We start from the raw sequence: 22,831 nt of genomic DNA, 5'->3' as shown, positions 1-22,831 counted from the left end.
TGCTTTGGCTTTTAACTTGGGGTAAATTTTTATTTGAAAGCTTATTATCTTCGTCTAGGAATATTTTCAAGTTTCCAACATGCACCTGATTGGTCAGGCTTAATAGTACTTAGAGATTTTTAGTCATGATGAAATTTCATATCATGACTTATTAAGTATTCATTTAGGCTTCAAACCCCAACATATGAGACATAATACAGACTTTATTTATGACTAAAATGCAAATGACAAGTACAAATGAATGTTATATATGTATTCATTCAGCAACATTTGTATGTTTAGATGTTGACAGTTACATTTACTACATCTTCTAATTCCCCATAGTTTAGCCCTAATCTCAAATGTAGATTGATACTAAAAATATTAAGATTTTAGAGCAAGACTAGTTACAATGCTTCATTAAGCCTATAGGTGATTTGACATTGTTATCCAGCATTACAGCAAAGATTCCTTGGTGGTTGTAATTGTGAATTTTGTCTTATCATGATTGCATGTGTTCTATACAATGGCTATTTTTGAGTATGTACAGATCAAATATGTATCTATTCTTATTAATTTTTAAAAAGGACACTAGATACAATATGGGATGCAACCAGTAGTAATGAGAATCTTTAGTGAACGACCCAACATTTCCTTGCTTGTTCTCCTTGGCAACCTTTCTGGTCGAACCCTTCAACCTTATCTGATCTCCAGATTACAAAACTGGAATTGATAAGGAAAGAGCAGAGGAGAAGCAGCAGAGCCTAATTAAAAGATCAGTGCTGAAACAAGTAAAGCGATAGGAGAGCTGCAACAAGCAAAGTGAAGAAAGAGATGAAATGACTGGATACCAATTTTTTGAAAGCATTTGAAAGTTTCCTTTCCACAGGCCTGGATGCATTGTATTTGTGTATCTATCATGGATTCCAGGATTTACGTATGGTAAAACACTAATACAAGGACTGTATCGAGTCTGGGTTTGAATTAGTATGATGTACCCAGCTCAAAATGAAATTAAAAGTGATATTCTGAATACTCTGGTTTTTACATATTTAATTATATAAATCTATTTACATATTTACCTGCATCTGTGTTTTTCCCATATCCTCGCTAAATATGATATCTATATTGGATTTTATAACATTATCTTTGAACTTAGTCATTATGTTATAATGTGGCTAATCTCTATCTTTTCTTATACGTTCATTGCTGTCAATAAGTTTACCTTTTAGGACAATCCACATGTTTGGTTCTTATTACTAGTTGTTCAATACTCACTTTCTCTACTTTGCTTGCTACACTTGAATTGACACTTATTTCCATATAAATGTATGAATATGCTTCAACTGTGTTACTGTAGTCATGATTCTAGGACCAATACAATTTAGGTATAATTGTTAGTTTTAGTGATCAGATTTAAGTAAACTCAGAAATTAACTTAAATGTAAACACACAAGAGACACAAAACACAATATACCCTGGGAAAACCTCCCTCTTGGAGGAAAAACCCAGCATCAAAGATCCAGATCAGAACCTTTTATTATGAGCAGATTACAATTAAGAATAGATCAGATTACTTATCCGATTTTGCTCCTAAGCTAGGGCAGAATTTTGCCCAATCAAACCTCTGATGTGCAGGCTCTAATTCGCCTGATCATGTGCAGAACTTCGGCATCATAAAGGAAGATAATTACTGCTCAATCTCACCCAGCAAAGCTCTCAACAAGTTCGCACAGGTCTGCCCTCAATAATGTCGAGGTTCGGATCTGAATGAAGACAGTTTACAGCTCGGATAACATGCAAGTTCGCACAGCCTCCATAATCAGATTTGCACTATTCAGGAAGACAAATGTTCGCACATGTTGCACAGCAATAGAATCAGATTCGGATCAGATGGAGTGACCAGTAAGTGCAAGATGAGTTCGCTGTTCAGATTGAACACAATTTCGCTCAGTCATGAAATGCAGATTCACTTCAATCAGACTGATTAATTCGCTAGGTATAATGCAGATCATAATATTCACTTGACCATGCTTGATCGTATGTGCTTGATGTGTACGAAATGGTTGATAGGATTACAAGACTCAATCACCTTTTTCCTTAAGTCGGCTGGGTCTAAGTAGGCCAACTTGATTTATATTTCCCTTCTTATATATTGGCGCCCATCTTGGGATAATAAATTAATTACAAATTACATAAGAATGGGGCCACACTTTACATTGCATTTGACTTTGGACCTATTTAACATTACAAGACATATTCGCTCAATATCAATTAGATTTTAATTGCCAAAGGCAACATTTAATTATAGTAGAATCTGAAACTAGCTAGATAATTTCAACACTGCCTCTTAGCTAGGGAGGATTCTAGCCAAATAACAAATCATCATGGACCTTTCCATGATATCCATCTTGCATTGCCCACAAAGGATGGATCCAAAACTTTATTATGCACACCTGCAAGAAATGAATACACACAAATATATAAATACACATCATGAACTTCTTTCATGATATCCATCTTGCACTGCCCGCAGAGGATGGATCCACCTTGCATTGCCCGCAGAGGGTGAGAAGAGGTCTTACACCTCAAATCTTCTGTATTGAGAAGAATAACCTGCTACCTTACTTTCCGCAGAGGGTGGTTCCACCTTGCATTGCCCGCAGAGGGTGACTCCACCTTGCATTGCCCACAGAGGGTGGAAGATGCAACTTAATGCATCACAGGACTGAGACTCCCTCTCAGCCAAAGCTGTGTACTCCACAACTCCAAGTCTCTCTCTGAAGTACACAAACTTCACTCGAGCAAGAGGCTTGGTGAGAACAGCTGCAATAGTGCTGACATATTTCAGCTTAATTGCACTTTTCTGTATCATATCACAAATGTAGTGATAATGAGATTCCACATGTTTTGACCTATCATAAAACACAGGATTAACAAACATCTTAATACAATTTTGATTGTCACAAATAATGACTGTGGGTTCCCAAGGTTGCCCAAACAACCTAGTAAGAATCTTTGTGAAGCCACATTGCTTCACACTTGATGCAATGTACTCAGCTTCCGCTGTACTCAATGCAATTGAGGACTGATACCTACTTGCACAAGAGATCACGGATGAACCCAACCTGAAACAGATTCCTCAAGTGTCCTTCCTGTCAGTAATACATTCTTCCCAATCAGAATCAAAGTAGCCTTCCAAGGAAATGACAGTGTTGATTGGATACTTCAGCCCGCAGCCAACTATTTCTCGCAAATATCTCAAGATATCCTTGGTTGCAACAAGATGAACATGCTTAGGTTTGTTCATGAACTGGCTGAGGGCACTCACTGCATAACAAATATTATGTCTAGTGTTAACTAGATGCATAGAGGATCCAATCAACTACCTGTAGTCCGATGGATCTGCAAAATCAGAGTTAGTTATAAACTCAATTTCTATAGGAGTAGACATAGGTTTGCAATCCATCATATCAATGGCATATTTTTCTTGACTAAGAATAAGATCTTTGCCATACTTCTAGTCCTAGACAGTAATGTTTTAGGCCTAGATCCTTCATTCCAAATTCAGTGGCTAACTCTTTCTTACATCTAATCATGAGACTATCTCGAACAATTCGAAATAAATCATCCACATATATAAAAAAAACAGAATTAGCATTTCACTATTGAATACTTTTAAAGTAAAGGTTAGAATCAACATCATTCTTGCAAGATCCTAAACTAATCAAATACTTATCAATCCTTTTTGTACCAAGCTCGAAGAGCCTGCTTGAGGCCGTATAGAGCTTTCTTCAATCTGCACACATGAGATTCTCTATCTTGAATCTCATATTCTTCTGATTATTCAATTAAGAAAAGTAGTCTTTATATCCAACTTCCAACCTTTAGCTACAACATTAGCTATAATGATTCTAATATTAGTATATCTAGCAACAGGAGCAAGTGTTTCCTTATAACCAAGAGCTATACATCTAGCTTCATATTTCTCAATACTTCTATTAACACAATTTGTAAAAATGCTAACTTGGTTCTTGCTAACACTCAATTTACAACCAGGTCACAATAGAAGTTTGTTGGTGCAGTAAAACCAATAGAGAAAATAACATCTTAAACAACATTCCTTAGGTGGTGTTTGCATTGATTCTTGAAATCATCGTTAAGTTTTAAACAACTAGTGCAAACACTGCAGAAATGGAAATCAATTCATTCTTACACGAAGCAGAAGTAAGATTGATGTTATAGTGCACCTGGCTATTTGATTAACTTCACATTGATCAGGATATACATGGCTTATGTTATACTAGCCTGGAACTTTGACTTCCTTAGTATTCCACGATGCCCGATTCTTCCTGTAGACGTTTGCTATCAAATGACATGGCACTCTGGCTTTCTTTGTATTTCACGATGCTCGATTCTTCCCGTAGACATCCGCAAACAAATGACAATTACGGCGATACTGGTTATGACATCTGCGCTGGGAAATTCTCTTTCACAAACTCGGGGTGTACAAGGGAAGGTGACATCTTGCCTTTAGCTCTCTCCGCGATCACCCGGTGCTCATCAAGTGCGGCACGGAAACACTACGAAAACGGAACACTGCGAAAGATACACGCCGTGGGCCTCCACACTTCTGATATATCCCGTGAATGCTTCAATGGTTCATGTGGTCAAGAAAGGTTCTTCGTAGCCCATATACCCGATATCGACTTTACTCCAATGAATGGATGTTGTTGCTGTGTTCGTGTTACACGGGGTCTGAAGGTAATCTGCGAAGAGTTTACACTTGCCTCTACCGCCACCAAGCTGTAGACAATCTCACTTGGGTCCAATGTGAGGTGTACTTGAAGATGTACATGATTTTGCAATTGTCCTATCAACGCTCTCACGGTTATTCTTCTCCTTGCGTTATCTTTCTGATTCCAATAGGCCAGTAGTGACTGGCGAAAGGAATGATTCAATCAAGGTTGATATCATGCGGATATCCAATCTTCACTTAAAACTATGCTTTGATTATAATCCGTTGCTCTACCTATCATGAGCCCATCCTTTTATTAACAAGAGTTGGTTGAAAATTCCCGTAATGGTTAAGGCTAATTACGGCTAAACATATAATCGCAAAATATGTCTTATAAATATTAATTATTTATATAAGTGAATGGGAACTTAATATAAGATAATTAATATTCTATACATTCATAATCACTTATTAGGGGCACATGACACAATTACTGAGGATTGTAGGGAACATGGAACTCCCTCTTGATTTTTAATATAAGATTGTGATAAGAATCAACTAATGAAAGCAACCAAGTTTCCATAAAAATGAGAAATGCCAATCTTTTCCTTACTTCACTTTTACGAAATGGACCCATAGCACAATCCTTATGATCATGGCATACCTTCAAGTGAAGGAATGAGCTGAGAGTTTGTGTAGGCTCTTATTACCAAGCTCCCTCTGAAGCTTGAAGGCATGATAGTTCAAGACTATCTTGAAGATAAGCATCAATGTTAGGATCAAACATGATTCAATATCCCAATAGAATGAATTACCAAGAAAATTCATGAACATGTAAGATAACTTACCTCTAGACTTCCACCATTGACAGCATATGCAAAGATTGCTCAAAACAGTTAGTATAACACAAGGATTTTGTACATTGCTAGGCCAAAGAATATGATCAACTTCACTCACTACAAAACATTCTTTAATGTACAAATTGTTTTCCATAACAGAGAGATAGCCGTGCCTGATCTGATCAGAAAATTAAGGCAAGTAGGTGACTTAAAAAAAAATTGACAATCTAACATATTACAAAATCCATAAGCAAGGTATATAAACCAAATTGCCTTTCCAGCCAGTGTGTAAAATCAAATATGAGTATCAACCGCTCAAAAGATACACAATGTAGTTGAACACAAACATGTGATCAAAAGAACTAAGTTAGATACCTCATTGATCTTAGGTTTCATCATCAAGAGAATACTTATTTCAAAATGTAATAGGCAGTATTGAAGAGATAGATATCACAATGAATATTATGTAAGGAGGACAGTGAAAGTCATGACAAAAAAATACATTAGAGCTAAAAGCAGTCCTCTACACAAGAGCAACAAAGCAAGGATACAATGAAAGTATAACAAAGATCATGAGAGCTTTACGAAGAGCTGATGAGAACCAAGAGTTGCACAGTCACAACCCTACATGACAACCTTATCCAAACATAAAACACTCATAGAACAGAAAATACAGTCCATACGATGTTAAAAGATTTGATGCAAATCAAGAGACACACCATAAGAGTATATAATTCCAGAGCAGCAAGACTATTGAGCATTTCAAGACTTGGATAGAACAGTGCATCAGAACTATGCAGTAAGTATCATAAAGGATCAGATTATAATATGAAGATAGTAAGGCCATCATTAGGCATAGCTACTGAATAGGATGACTAAGGCATCTTACCTTTACATGCCTATCACACCAATGATTAAAGGACACTATTCATTATATGTTTTCAACTAATGTTCCATATTTCTAAATCTCCTATAAATTTCATTCATCTTTCAATCTTCCTATTTATGCTTGCTGGTATATCCATCAAGATACTCCTAGTTCTATATCTGCAACAAATGCTGATAATATTAAGTATCAAGGATGATATTTTCAGATCAATGCATCAATTTGGATCATTGCATATTCTTAGCAAATCACATCAAGAAGGATGAGAGATAAACATACTCAAAATAGAGAGTAAGACAATCCAAATACCAACTTCAACAATCCAAACTAAGGATTAGAACAAATTCTTAAAACAAGAACAAAGCTCGAACTAGGGTGATAGTTACAAACCTTAGGATGACAATTATACCGCCCTTAATGGAATAAAAGAAATACTTAAGATCTGAAGCTAGAAGGAAACAAGTGCACAAACCAACATATGAAGGCACTCTCTGATGAAATAGTTAACAAGTAAGAGAACCCTGTGCACTAGTTAAGATCCCAAACTAGGGTTGTAGAAAAGAACTAATACCAATAAGGACAAGGCAGGTAGATATAAGTCTCCAAACCTTTCTTAACAGAGGTAAGCAAATGAGAGGGTAGAGGAGTAAGAACAACTGTATACAAAGATTGAACCCTTCATATTCTTGTTATGGCCCCATCGATGCCCTCAATTCGACAAGCAAGTATATTGTCCAGATTCGTTGCTGATTCATGCTAGCCCTAGTCCTGCAAAAGAAGTAATACAAGATCTACCTTCAAGCTGTTAGGCTTTATAGAAGGAACCTGCTCTGATACCATGTTAGTTTTAGTGATCAGATTTAAGTAAACTCAGAAATTAACTTAAATGTAAACACACGAGACACAAAACACAATATACCCTAGGAAAACCTCCCTCTTGGAGGAAAAACCCAGCATCAAAGATCCAGATCAGAACCTTTTATTATGAGCAGATTACAATTAAGAATAGATCAGATTACTTATCCGATTTAGTTCCTAAGCTAGGGCAGAACTTTGCCCAATCAAACCTCTGATGTGCAGGCCCTAATTCGCCTGATCATGTGCAGAACTTCAGCATCATAAAGGAAGATAATTACTGCTAAATCTCACCCAGCAAAGCTCTCAACAAGTTCGCACAGGTCTGCCCTCAATAATGTCAAGGTTCGGATCTGAATGAAGACAGTTTACAGCTCGGATAGCATGCAAGTTCGCACAGCCTCCATAATCAGATTTGCACTATTCAGGAAGACAAATGTTCACACATGTTGCACAGCAATAGAATCAGATTCGGATCAGATGGAGTGACCAGTAAGTGCAAGATGAGTTCGCTGTTCAGATTGAACACAATTTCGCTCAGCCATGAAATGTAGATTCACTTCAATCAGACTGATTAATTCGCTAGGTATAATGCAGATCATAATATTCACTTGACCATGCTTGATCATATGTGCTTGATGTGTATGAAATGGTTGATAGGATTGAGTCTTGTTATATGCAAGACTCAATCACCTTTTTCCTTAAGTCGGCTGGGTCTAAGTAGGCCGACTCAATTTATATTTCCCTTCTTACATATTGGCGCCCATCTTGGGATAATAAATTAATTACAAATTACATAAGAATGGGGCCACACTTTACATTGCATTTGACTTTGGACCTATTTAACATTACAAGACATATTCGCTCAATATCAATTAGATTTTAATTGCCAAAGGCAACATTTAATTATAGTAGAATCCGAAACTAGCTAGATAATTTCAACAATAATTATAATACATGTTTATTAAACAAAGAAAAAAAGAAAGAATGAAGTCATATTAATGTTAAAAAATATAAACAAGTAGGTCAATGAGACTCAAAACTATAGCCAACAGAAATAACTTCAAGGAGGGAAATATCTCCAAAATAAGCTACAAGCTAAACACTCTAATAATAGGTCTGAACAAGGGGGGCCAACCAGGTAAATCCCAAAATTTTAAGAAGATAAAGTCATTTACTAAAAGATAAACATACTCACGAGAAAGGAAAACTTGGTGCTAATAAAGATAGAAGATAGGCTGGAAGAAAAGGTTGTGCTTAATCTAAAGCTCATGTTCCAATTATCTGATGTGAGAGAACCAATACAGGGCCTGCTTATATCCATTGACTTTTCTGAGGATTCTATTTTTGCCTTGTTTATTGTTTTTCTTTCTTTAATATTTGTGAAATTTTAAAGGCCCCCTTACAACTTTCTTTGTGCTTGGATTACATTTGCTTCTGCCCTTGTGTCAATGAATACTTTTAACTTCTGCATTACTAAGAAATCAATCTTTCATATTAATTCGTTATACCTTTATGGAAATTACTATTTTCCTTTTCATTGACAAAGGATAATCCTTTATGTTTCTAATGGATTGGTTCTTATCAAGTGTCTTAAATATCGCTCCTTGTTGGCTATAAGGTCAAGCCTCTGAAAAGTAGTATGTTTTATGCTTGAACAGTGTTTGCATCTGGAATCTGATTATTCTAAAGTGAGAAAACTTATGTCTAAGCTAGCGCTAATAGCTGACTATGATACCATAGTGGGAGCAGTGACAAACTGTAACTTCCTTTATTGGAGAAAAGAAATGATGTCTACATGGTTTTCTATGGTGTATCCTCAGGAACAAAAAGCTCCATGGCTGCAGTATGTTTCTATGTACTTAGAAACTTATTTTTGTCCTACATTAAGTATATGAATACTAGATCTCCTTTTGATAAATTAGTTGCATTGGAGATGATAAACAATTTTATTGCTGACCTGAGACCTCCAATCAGTATTATCTGGCCTGTAAAATGTTTTTGTATCTTTGTCCTGTTTGTACAGATATTTAGTCAGTGCATTCTGTGATGGACTGAGGATGCTTAAAGATGTTAATGTTGATGATATATCTGTTGATACATATGAAACTGAGATAGAGAGGTCTCTAACCAATGTAAGTTTGATTTAACTTCTTATTTCTAACTGTTTAAATTGCTTGTTATTTGCCTATAGAGTATATAATCTATCGTAATCTCATCTTTTAGTGCGAATTCTATTCATCCTATGAACTCATTTCTTCACGAGTTTTTATTCATCTTGCATTTTATTTGTGCATGATTTTTGTTCCAAATACAGGAAATTATAGAGCCTCTCTGCAGAGATATTGAAACTGATCTCCGTCTCCATGTACACTCAGCAAATATGAAAGGATCTGTGAATGTGAATCCTACAAAGGTGTCTTTTATTAGTTTCATGGATAGTAGATTAAAATATTACAGTGTTGAATGTTTTTTGCTGAAAAAGTATTCTTTTCTTGTTTCTTTCAGACAGGTGTTCGTGATTTATCCTGGTACTTACAGTTAAAACCATTGAGAACTTTGTCCAAGTATATCCATATAAAAACTCGCATTGAGAGCTATCTAAATGCTGCCTTCTACAATCATGCAGCCATGGCTCCTCATAACTGGAAGGTACACCAAAGCTGTTCCCAAGCTTTATTTAGTGTGTTTTAGACAAATCAAATATTCTATTTTTTATTATCTGGTTAATTTTTGTAGCAAAGCACATTGTCCATTGTGGTAGCATCTGTGATGTTTATTTGAAAATTTTAATGCACATTTATTTGTCAGATCAATTTAGTTATTTCTATTTTGATGTTGGAAGTAGTGCAAAACTTCTGAATAAAAATTACTTGTGACTTTTGAATTTTGCATTTTCTTGCTGGAATTTTTTGCTATTTTATTGTCCTTGTTTTTGAGCCCTAAAGATCATTCAATTTCTAAGCATGTTTTTTGGGTTTTGTAATTTAATTTCAGACATATTCTGAAATGAGGCACCTTGCAGAACAGAAATATGGGCTGCAGTTAGATGATATTCACCTACCTGGACAAACTTTGGAGCAGGGTATTGACCTTCTTGACGTAATGCATAATATTCATGTATTTGTAGCTTCATACACTTACAATATGAACACACAGGTACATTTTTTCTTCTACATGGCATTGTTTTTCCATTTTGTAATGTTCAAGCTAGACAATATTGTTTTTCATATATATTCCCTATGTAGTATTTACGCACATTGCTGCTATGCAAGGCACAAAATACTAAGAACTATGCTCCTTTTTCTTTTGTTTGACCATGTTCTCAGGTATTGTCATTTTACATGTCCACTTTGCTATCCTATTGTTTGCTACAGATTTTAGTAGTGCTGTAAATATTAGAGTTACAGACAGTGGCTTGTAGAGTTTTACCCTCTAAAGCTTCTAACAAATTGCATACCCTAACTTGCTTGGTTGTCTTAGTTGTTCAATAGGCATATGTAAAGTAGTAGTCATGATTGGGCCTTGAGCATTATATTGAATCCTCTCTCCCTCTCTCTCTCTCTCTCTCTCTCTCTCAATAGAAGAATAAGCTTTTGATCTCTGATTGATAGTTTAGGAAAAGACTTAACTCTGTATTTTTCTTTTCAGGTGTTCATAGAGAAAGTTTCGAATGCTCTGAACCGGAAAAACCTGAATACCATTAGTGTTAAACATGTTGCCAACTCTATTTGTACACATGGGACAGGAATTATAAGCACAACTGTCAATTTTGCATACCAGTTCCTTGCTAGAAAGTTTGTTGGTTTCTCACAGTTTCTGTTGGATGACCGTGTCAAATCTCTTTTGATTAAGGAATATCAGTTCTGGAAGGTAAGTGCCATTTTCATACATTTTTGCAGTGTTAATTGAATTCTCTCATGTCAAAGACTCTTAGCAGTAGAGACTATGCTGCCTTTTCTTTACATTGTATTGATATCTTACAAAATCTTGTGGTAAAAAAGTACTTTTCATAAGCCCAAGCTTCCTCTGCTTGATTTAAAAATTTAGCAAGACCTTTAGATAGACTGGTGTCTATGGTCACAGTGAATGAGGGGATTGTGATCAGTTTATGGAAGCTTGTTTAGCACAAGGAACATAAGAGTGGTGAAATGTATGAAGTAGTTTATTGACATAATGTTAGGATTTAGGTGCCATCTACCTTGTAAACCCTATGTCATTTTACATGCTTCCAACATCCTTGGAAAGTGTCTCTAGGCACTTAGGGTGTTATTGGAAATTAATTTCTAATATTTAATTGTAATATGCTTCCCTATTTTGCCTTGAGCTTTTTTGTTTTGATGGTGTTTTTGCAGTTGTTTTGGAATGATAGAATATAGAAATATTTGCAGCAAACTAATATCTTAGAAATTTAGCAAAACTCAGAAATACATAAAGCTGAAATGTTCCAGATTTTATTATTGATCTGAAAACACATTTTTTTGTCAAAAGTAGGAACAACCCAGGCATTGCAAATCTATTTTTGATATACCCAAAAAATGGAGCAATAAACAAGTCTGGTCTGTTCATAAAATCAGCAAACTAGCATCACTGGAAATGGACACCACTCCAAAGAAACCTCTCCAATGGCCAAGAAAGAGATATTTCTAAGTACAGCAGCCAAAGACTAGACCAAATGTGCAGATAAACACACCAAAACCCTCAATCACCCCTCTAAGAAGTCTCACATCCAAATGTGAAGTGTACGGCCTGCTGCAAAGAAGTAGGACTAGCAATCAAGATGATATGGCAAGCCAATAGAAGCATAAACCACAACAATCTCCTCAAAGACTCCTTCAATTGGCCCTCCAAAACTAGATATGCATTGAAACTACAACAATGACTGAATACCAAAATCATCAATCAGATCAACTGTGTTTCCTGAATGAAAGCTTCATGAAATCCTCCAAATTGTGTCTCTCGAGTCTCGACAACGTGGAAGATGTTGCCAGTAAGGGATTTCGTCCTCACAAACCCTAGGAAGAACAATCTTCCCCAAAACAAGAAGCCATATCAAATATCAAATCCAGCATATAAAAATGAGTTCAAGCAACTGCTTATATAGACTCCCCTAAGGATATACCCAGCTTCTTGGCATATTTTGTTTAATATTTATTCACCTTATGTCCCCAAAGTGGTGTCCCCTTTTCAAAAGACTCAATTTAATAAATTTAAACATCTTTACTTAAATATTGGGTGCCCAAATAGTTCTTGTATTAAAATATCAAAATAATAATAAGGTTAAATATTTGCTCCCACCAACATATCTGAAAATAGAAATACTAATAGCTAGTTTTGTTTGTTTTTCTAAACTGACTTACTAAAAATAGCAAGTATTGGAGAACTCACCCAAAATCTCCAAAAAGGGTTATTGTGCACAATCTAACCATTGAGGCTCAAATAAACATTTGATATTGCCATCCCACTAGATAAACCGTCTCCCAAAGTTCCCTAACCCTAACACATTAGCCTATGGGAACCCATTGGATAGGCTAATTGTCCACCATATTGAACTAAACAGGAAGAGGACATTACATCAATCCCACCTTTTGTTTGTAATTCATTCATAAGGAAGGAGGTTTCCATCAACAATAATAATAATTACTTTTGGAGACGAGAATAAATCAATTAAAGTCCCACATACAAATGGAGTGCTTAGGTAACAATGGATGACTCATGAGCTCCAAACTTGTGTCTTTTGGCATTCCCCAAGTTGGGTGGTTGGGATAGTGAGAAGAAAGACCCTTGGGATGCATTTTGAATGATCTTCATATTCTATGAGGCAATCCAAAGGTCTGGGATGTTGGAATCTGAAGAGGCATTTTGGAACCATCTTTGATGGTATTTGGCTTCTCTTGTGTTTCATTAACTCTATAAATTGGTGTCTTGGATAGTGGTAAAGATAGATAAAGAGAGAGGAATGGAATAAATAGGTTGAAGAGGTTGCATGAATAGGATAGAGAGTTGGATGCATTGAGATGAGACAAAGAAGAGAATGGAAGTATAACTGTATTGTAACACTGGTTTCAAAAATACATGTTTGGTCTCTCTCTCTTGGTTGAGCTTTTTCTTGCAAGGGTTTCTCCATGTAAATCCTATGCTATGTGATGCTATAATAATGTTTATGTTTCTGTTTGCTGGTTTAAATCCATTAAATCTTTTCATGGTAGTTCCAAGATTGAGAACACAAATGTTTATTTGCATAAAAATGTAGATTTCCTTACTGTAGTAGTCTAAGCCTTGTATCTCACTAATTGGTTTCATAGCTTGATAACTAAGATTTGATGTTAAACAGTTGGATTAGAGAGTGAAATGTTCCAACATTTGGTATTAGAGCCAAATTGGTGTAAGAGTTATTCGACTTGTAAATTAGGGTTTTGTACCGTTCTTGGAATTTCAAAGGCTTGTGGATTGGAGTGGATGTTCTATGTGTGGACAATGTTTTGTAGATCTGTGAGATTGGAAGTCATGGTATCTTTTGTGCATAGCACATCACGCCCTATCCCAGCAAGGACCCCATTTTGCCTGCCTGCGAGAGAGAGAATATTTTAGCAAGGTAGTCTTCTTTCACGTCCCTGTAACCTCGTGTATGGTGTCCAAATCCCTTCAGAAGGCAAAATGGGGAGTTCAAGTGTTCTTTTTTGAAAAGGGATCAAATCATTTTGTTTTCACCTTTGCATAATCCCGTGAAAAACCTCGAGTCTAGTATTAGTGCATCTTCAAAGAGCAAAAACGTGAAGTGTAAGTTAAGCATTTGGAGCAAAGCAAGCTTGTTTTGCCCTTTCTATCACTCAAGTCATCGAAAATAGTCTCGAAAATGAGCTCGATAAACACCTGAGCTTCCGTAGCTTCCAAATCCGGTGTTTTGAAAGACCAAAAAAATGAAGTCATTTTTGGTCTTCGTCTCTGTAAGCCCTGAGAGAAATACTGACAATGCTTCACGTGAGGTTGAGATGCAAATTAAAGTTCGGCATTTTTTTTTATGAATTTCCTCCTACTATCATCCTTCAAAAACGTCGTGAAAAATACCAAAAGAAGCTCTAAAATGACCAAAGCTAATAAGTGCGAGAGTCAAAGCAAAGAGAAAGTTCAGACATTAAAAAACACTTGAATCATCTTCACGTGCCAATGAAGATACCATGTAAATTTACTAGGCAAAACGCAACACAGAAAAGAGAGGTGACTAATGAATAAAGTTCATGGTTTTTTAAAATCAAACATCGAAAAATATACCGGACAATATACCGAAAGGGCACAGTCGAGTTGAAATCAAAGAAAATTAATGTTTAAGATCACGTGCTTTCTTAAAAGACCAAGACATTTCTTTAAAATGCTGCCTTGCATTCATCGAGCAATATACTGAAGTTCCCTGAAGCCTTAAGGGGAGTGGATAAAAACGAGAGGATCGAATGTTCTGAAGCTGAGACATTTTTTATTGTCGCCCCTTCAGAACCCGACATAAATACCAAAAAGGGGGCTAAAATAAATATGAGTCGCCAAACTCTTGCAAACATATAATCAAATTTGGAGTTTTACAGGGTAGTGTCCACATGTTGTTTTTTAGCCATCATCATCTTTGTTTTACCCTAAGGAAACACCAAAAGAGCTAAGTTGTCCCAAATACGGTCATACTAACCTAAATTGTCCAAACACGGTTAGGTGATGAAATCTTATAATCTGTGTTTAGATGGAGAATGCACACAGAGATGATAAATCATTATACTTCAGAGGTCTCATTTGTGGTTTTAATAACTTGGATTATGATGACCCACATGGATAATAATACTAGCTCTAATTATTTAGTCCATGAGCATTGATTCATTTTAAACTTGTTATTTGCAGATTAATGCCACTAGAAAGGAGTCAGATAGGATCAAGCTAAAGGATTCCTAAGATAAAGCCGAGAGACGAATTCAAGGGGAACACCCCAAAGGTGTTAATAAACAGTGCCAACAAAGGACATGCTATAGGGCCGAAGGTGAAGCACGACAATGATAAGGATCAATTCAACTAGATAGAAGATACCTAGAGGAGGCCCAGTGGATGAAAGGATCGAGAAGGCAACCATCGGCAATACAACAAGTTGAAGTCCAGAATACAAGATTAAAGGCTGGTGATTACACGAAATGCTACAGGAGCATGTTGAATAAAAAGTGCACAGTAGGATATTCCAAATCAATTTTTTTTTTTCCAAAAAAAGTGCTTTATTGTAAAATGAGTACCTGTGGGCCCCGTTTAATGTAATTTAAAATGAAGGGACACAGGTTAGTTATTTCTCAGCTACCTGATCTGCAAAATTGATTAAGAACAATTATAGGTAGCTGAAGTGGTTGAAAAGGGACAGGTGGGAAATTAACATGTATGGGTTAAAGCTATCAGGGTTCTAGAAGGCAGATTACAGCCATTTGATGGGTTAAATCTTGGCCTTTGATCCAAAATAATGTCCCCTTTTCTAGGTGACATGAGATGAGCAGGGGTTGACCTACCATTCGAGTTCCCTTAGGTCAATGACATGGTTAGGGGACTCATTCTGAGGGTCATGGAGCTTTGCAGGGGCTCTGTGAGCTATTTTGGACCTTCAGACGACAGTTCCTATTTTTTAGGGAGAACTGGCAATTGACTGAATGACCACCTGGGGGACCAAGGAGTAGAGCAGGATCCTTTTGAGCAATTACAGGTGTTTGGAGAAAGGTTCCTCCTTTTTAGGGCGATTCCCTACGTTTTAGGAGGTTTTGGTAGTTTCCATATTTGAGGTTCCACGGGACCATACCATGGTTTCAGTTTCAGGAAGATTGTTTGTGTTTCCTAGTTTCTAGGAGTATCCCTAGATTTTAGGGATGGGACTGCCAGTTGGCCCATCTTGTCCGGCATCAGTCACAGACAGGTGACGAAGTCAGATTCATGTTTGGTTGGTTATTTTGGGCTATTATTGGATCTATGGAAATATGTTAATATATTTAAATATTTCCTAAGTTAGCGATTAAATAAATTAAAATAAGGCTATGTATATAGCCATTTCAGAGTAATAAGGGGTTTTTGGCTTCATCTGGTTTGATATGCCTATGTGTTATAGCTCGTTGGAAAGGTCTTGAACTTTGCTACATGATTCTCACTTCCCGGAGTCTTTTTGGATGTTTGAAGCTATTTATTCGCAATAAAGTGATATTTTTCTATAGTTTGACGCCATAATTGGGAAAGTGTCACTTTAATTATAAAGCGCAAGCTTTATTATTCTTTAGGGTTCAACTTGCAAAGGGAAAGGAGTTATAAGGAGATGAAAACCTAATTGATAGCATCTTTGATCATTTTGAAACTTGTGAATTTGGGAATTGCTCTGGAAGAGTGATTTTGGTTTGGGACGCACACCCCAGGTCTGAGCTTGCTGGGACGTAGCCCTCAGCAGGAGTTGACAATGGATTTATACAGGATTGCACAGAGATTGTCAGAGGTAGAAGACACATCTTCTTGTCCTGAAGATTCAGCATGCATATTGGGGGTTTCAACAGGGCGGCTGGTCTATTTCAGCTGGCACGTGATTTGCAGCAGCTTCCACGCCTCCTTTGCAACCACGCCTTGTTTGTATGTTAGCTTGAAGGGTTGTATTCAGCTTATTTGGTCTTCCTTGTTCGTTGCCAGTAATATTCCTCCATCTAGCATCAATCCAGATTGAGAACAACTCCAAATAAATGTATGGATTCTTGCTGAATACAAAACTAGGCTATTTGCCTGGTATGATTTGCAGTATTTTCAGATTGCTTAAGTGTTCTTACATATGAACATTGTTTACTGTTTTATTTCAGAGTTGCTATTTATCAATTACTTTACTTATAACATCAAAACCTAAAAAGAAACAATCCCTTTCTGCAACTTCTGTCTATTCTATAAGATCACCGGAAAATTACAAAAATATAGTATGTTTAATTAAGAATTTACAGTAGCAACAACAAAAGGATCTGTTGTGACGTTTTCACACATCGCCCCATTGCAAATGGGGACCCCCCTTCTTTTTAGGCCCTCCCGGTTTTCTAGCTTGTGTTTTTGTGGTCTTTTCGCAACAGTCTCGTCCATCTCTCTGCTTTGCAGGTGTTTGGGGGTCATATTGATTAAATATGCTTTTTGTTTGAGCGAATTCGGCTAAGTCTAGGACTCGTTTTATGAATTTTAGGGTTTTTGCCTTTTGTCCTAGATTTTAGGGGTTCCTGTTAGGGTTTCGGGAAAACTAAGCATACGACTAGAATCAGGACCCTTCAAGGGACCTCCCAGTGAAATTTGAGCCCAAACGGAGCAACTTTCTATTTTTAGAAAGTCCCTATTTTTAGGGATTTTTCCGAGTCCCAGAATGTCGCCATTTTGCCAAAAATCAAACTTACTATTTTTAGTAAGTTCTAATTTTTAGTAAGTTTCTATCTTTAGTAAGTGCTTTTGTGACCTATTTTGCCCAAACCTTGACATTTTGAAACACTTGCTATTTGGGAGAATCTATTTTTGACAGGATCTTCATAGGAAAACACTGAAAGCTGAATATCTCCGAAGACGCTGAAGACTGAACGTTCCTGAAGACCATTTCTAAATCCGGAAAAGTCAGAAGGCAAACAAGTTGGATCAAAAATGGTTAAGTTTGGAACTCCTATTCCATAAGAGGAAAGCATGCAAAATCATCCAAGTCTAGAAATTCACATCAATCCACCAATGTCATCCTGATCCGAAAATGGCCTGAAATTTGACTAAGTCTGGAAATTTGGAAGATCTTCCAAAATCCAGAATTTGCATTATGACTCCTATGGACCTGAAACCACTCTCAAACATCCTTACAATATATATGAAATATAACTTAAAGTATAAGAAAGAAAATCTTCAATATGTCTTTTTCCTTTCTTATACTTAAATGTTATATTTCATATATATATCTTGATGAAGAGCCTGAAATGGTGGAAAAATCCACCTCTCCATGGACATGGCCAAAATGCGCCCAAGTCAGGGCTGGGGCGCTAAAACCAAGAATGAATTCACAAGTGGAAAAATCCACCTCTCCATGGACATGGCCAAAATGCGCCCAAGTCAGGGCTGGGGCGCTAAAACCAAGAATGAATTCACAAGTGGAAAAATCCACCTCTCCATGGACATGTTGAAAATGCGCCCAGGTCTGGGTTGGGGCGCTGAATTGAGAAAGCCATTCACAGAAGGAAAATTCATGAATCCTTGGCGTGGTAAAAAATTTCACTCAAGCAAAAATTTTGAAATTTTGCCTAAGGCACGGAATCCAAGGAATCAAGGAGGAATTTTAAAAAAAAAAATCCCCTCGGGCAAATTTTTGAATTTTCTATTTTTAGACACCGAATCTCGACAGAGTGGAGAAAATTTCATAGATTCGGAATCCTGGCAAAATTCTCCATCCAATGAACTGACTCCTAAATTTTAGGAGGATCCCTAAAAATAGGGATGTTGAAAAAGAGACATGGACAATTCACAAAGTAATGGAAATTCCTTCCTTCAGGACATAGTTCTAGGAAAGGTGAAAAATTGACTAAGTGTTGGAAATTCCTTCCTTTGTGACAGAGTTTCTGAAAAACATGAAAATTTGGCTAAGTGTTGAAAATTCCTTCCTTCACGACGGAATTCTTGGAAATGTGAAAATTTGGCTAAGTGTTGGAAATTCCTTCCTTCAGGACAGAATTCCAGGAAAGATGAAAATTTGGCTAAGTATTTGAAATTCCTTCCTTCGGGACAAAATTCCAAGCAAGGGAGAAATACACCCAAGGATGAATTGAACATAAAATTTCTAAGGCAAGGAAGGAATCAGGGATGAACTGAACAAGAAATTTCCCCTCCAGGGAAAAATTTGAAAAATCCATTCTTGGGCATCAAATCACATCCAAATTTCAAAAGTTTTACAGATTTGTATTCGTAGGAGAATTTTCTCTCTCCTGGACCGCGAAACCCTAATTTGGAAATTTTCCTAAAAAATAGGAAATGTGCAGAATTGATGAAAAACCTTCTCCGAGCAAGGAAAGTTGAAGAGACTTCAAGAAAATTCTTCTTGAATCGAATTTTCCCTCTCCAACAATTCCAGATGTGCAGGAGCGGATATGCGACGGCGGGGTCCACTTGCATGGCGAGGATCTATTGAACACGTGGTAGTAGGGTGGCACATTCATTACCAGAATATTTGACCAAATGGCGACCTGGTCATTGCATGTTGAATTTATGGCAGATTCCTTTTGCATGCAGTCACCTCATGTGGAAATGATGGATCATTTACGACATAGTGGGGTGATTTTTGCATGGATGAATATTCAACGCATGTTGGACGAATTTGAAGGAGGTGGTGCATTTAATGCACAATGGATGCTATTTTGGGTACTTTTGAATTAATTGTATATGGGCATGATGGGTTATTAATTGGAGATTCCCACCTTGTTGCATCATGTGTGGAGAATCTTTTGGGCAAACCCTAATTAGGGTTTTGCATGTAGCCAGGGCTTGAAGCCTATATAAGGGGGTGACCCCCTCATTTGTAAAAGAGGAGGGAGCTTTGTATGAGATTGTTGCGATAAGTTTTTTTGAGAAAATAATAGTGAAACATTGTTCTCTGATGGTGTCCACTTGAGTTATGTTTTCAAAACTTGCATGGTTTCACCTTCCTCACTTAGATTAGAAGTAGTAAAGTGCTTTGATTTCAATGGAGAATGTAATGGTGTCTGATGAATTTCCATGGTTCATAATTTTTGTATCTTGTTGATTGTAAGTTGCAGTGTAAAGTTAGCCTGAGCCACTAAACTTGTGCTAAGTTCGGTTGTGGACAGTCGTTTGGATTGCGCCATTTTGGGTATTCAAATGCACTTTCTCGATTTGAATATCCTTCAATATCCTCAGAAGATTGCACCGGTTCTTGCAGAGTTGTAGTTGAACTTGGCGAAGCAGAGCTTGGTTTATTTGAAATTTGTCCACCAGAGCACTATTCATTGTTATCACTGCCCTTAGGAGTAGATTTAGATCCTTCTGAACCCTTTCCCTTTTCTTTCAGTTCATTTTAGTCCATTCGAAGTAGCAGCATCGCAGAATTGTCATATCCGATGATGGAGTTCCAGCCACAGCAAAGAAGTGAAAGAACGATGCACACGTAAGGCCCCTTGGATTACCAGCAATCACATCAGCCAACTAAGTCACGTCCACGCATTGAAGGAACCTTGGAGTCGATTGTTTGAACTTCTTGCAATCTTAGCATGCAATCGTACCTTGATCAAGAGAGAGTGAAGTGACCGTTAGGCAACTTTATTCTGTGTTCGATGCTGTCATAAAAAACACGTCAACAGGATCCATTTGGGATCTTTCAGTGGTATCAGAGCATAATCCTGCCAGCCTGTGGGGTGGTAATTGCATTCACTTGGTATGATTGGATTTGGTTTTCAGTTGGACATAAAAAGAATAATCATGACAGGGTTTTGTAAAAATAAACAAGCAGGAAGGGAATTTGATCAAACACCTTCAGAGAGTTCAAGACACACTAGAGGTACAACTACATCTAAAAGTACAAGGAGGCCCCCTGTTAAAACATTCAATGATACAGTCATAAGCAACTATCATAGGTATCGCTCCCTTCCAAAAAAGCTACAGGATATGCTTACCTTCACCCAATTTATGGGTATTCCAGATGAAGCTGAAGATGCTATGAATTCATATCAGCTGCAAATAAAAAGAGAAGAACCGATTGACTCATCCATAAATGAGGTTTGTAAAAATCTTTATGAGGAATTTGATGAACATGCTACAAGGGATGAAGTTGTACCTATGAATGTTGAAAACATGTCACAAAGGTATGGCAACCATTTTGATTTTTATAACAGCGGTCCTTCATATGAACACAATGATGATTCAAAGGTCATGGCACATGAGGAGGAAGTTGTAGGAGGGATTCCTACAGTTGGCACGCAATATATGAGTGTTAAACAAGAGGGATGCAAGGGCAAAACAAGCCATAGCAACCCTGACTTTTATGACAGCAGTCTTGTTACTGAGCATAATCAAGATTTCGATGCTTTGGTGCATGAGGATGATGGTTGTGAGGGGTCATCTCATGCAAACACTCATTGTTTGGGTGTTACTGATGCTTTTGATATTGAAGATACATGTCATAATGAGTCTGATTTTTCAAATCAGACCTTAGAAGATGGGAACAAAACAGAAAATGTGCCTAATGGTGATGGTTCCGAGGAGAGTTTGACGGATGTGTGTGAGTCTATCTTGATAGGGGAGGTGTATGTTGAACTTGGCAAATCAGCAGCCTCTAGCATGTCATTTGAGCCACCCCACGAGGTTCATAACAAAAGTGATATAACTTCTCTTCTTCAAGATATGGCAGCCTTTGGTCAAGAAGAGAATAATGATTTGCATTCTAGACTTGAAGGTACACATGGTGCAATCATGGGTTATGATAATGTGAATAATACAATCCATCATAAATCAGATTTTGTGCATTTGGGGACAGCTGATATAGAGCAATCTCAGAGGATGAATGAAGGATGGTTGGCAAGAGCCAAACAAGCCAAGTTGATAGCTCATCAGGCCAAGCTTCAACTTCAGCACATTCATGATACTCATCACCATATTGGTAAGGAGGAACACGAGCTATCTAATTCTGATTTTTCAGCTGATATAGGTTATTTTTTTCATGGTGGTGATGGAATTGATAATGAAGCTCATAGTGGACCAGCCACTAATGAGTTATCCTTTATTGGCATAGAAGGTGTTCGCAATGCACCTTTCATTTTGTCACCTCTTTCATATGATAAGGCAGCGTTGTACTTATTGATTGGTGACTCAGTTTTCTTAGATTTGACAGTTGGCTATGAAGATCAGCATGTAAGGGACTTCATTTGTTACATGGCTCAACAAAACATTTACTTAGCAACCTTTAATGAAGGCACATTAATTTGTGGAAATATAGGTAAAGTTACAACAACTGTTTGGAGGTCTTGGAAAAGTATTCAACACACTTTACTTGTTGGAAATTGGCTCATTGATGGATTCATATCAGCATTGATGGTTGGTAGTACTTGTGGCTTCAATTGGAGTGAAGTTCTTAGCTGGTTAGATGATATTCAGGTTCACAGCAGCAGTATAATGAGTATTGACATGATGGATGGATATGATAGTGCAAAGATTTGTGATCTTGGTATTGACATGTGTGGTGTATTTCTTCAGTGGATCCATGATGAGTTGTTTCACTTTGGGTATAAAAATGTTTATATCAGAGTAGCGCAGCGGTTGGGTGAAGCAACGTTTATCAGATTGATATGGGATCCAGTGAATTGGTTTTCAGCGTGCAGGTGCAAAATGCTTAAGGGCAGCAATCTTCGGGAAGGGAAGATTGTAATGTCCCCTTTTCTAGGTGACATGAGATGAGCAGGGGTTGACCTACCATTCGAGTTCCTGTAGGTCAATGACATGGTTAGGGGACTCATTCTGAGGGTCATGGAGCTTTGTAGGGGCTCTGTG

At 37.1% G+C, this 22,831-nt stretch overlaps 1 protein-coding gene across 2 annotated transcripts in view; it reads left to right on the top strand.

Annotated features, from left to right (window-relative positions):
* LOC131076327 (uncharacterized) overlaps positions 1-22,831 on the top strand; it is a 211,076-nt gene that overhangs the window by 131,113 nt on the left and 57,132 nt on the right. For both annotated transcript variants that reach the window (XM_058013462.2, XM_058013464.2), the window contains 6 exons: positions 8,959-9,143; positions 9,324-9,432; positions 9,615-9,713; positions 9,806-9,949; positions 10,295-10,456; positions 10,949-11,170. In XM_058013462.2, the coding sequence (XP_057869445.2) occupies positions 8,959-9,143; positions 9,324-9,432; positions 9,615-9,713; positions 9,806-9,949; positions 10,295-10,456; positions 10,949-11,170 (921 nt within the window). The remainder of the gene's footprint in view (positions 1-8,958; positions 9,144-9,323; positions 9,433-9,614; positions 9,714-9,805; positions 9,950-10,294; positions 10,457-10,948; positions 11,171-22,831) is intronic.

The sequence above is a fragment of the Cryptomeria japonica genome, chromosome 11 (assembly GCF_030272615.1).
Source record: "Cryptomeria japonica chromosome 11, Sugi_1.0, whole genome shotgun sequence".
NCBI classification, from domain to species: Eukaryota; Viridiplantae; Streptophyta; class Pinopsida; order Cupressales; family Cupressaceae; genus Cryptomeria; species Cryptomeria japonica.
Note: the sequence above shows the minus strand (reverse complement) of the source record. Positions and strands in the feature narration are given on the sequence as shown.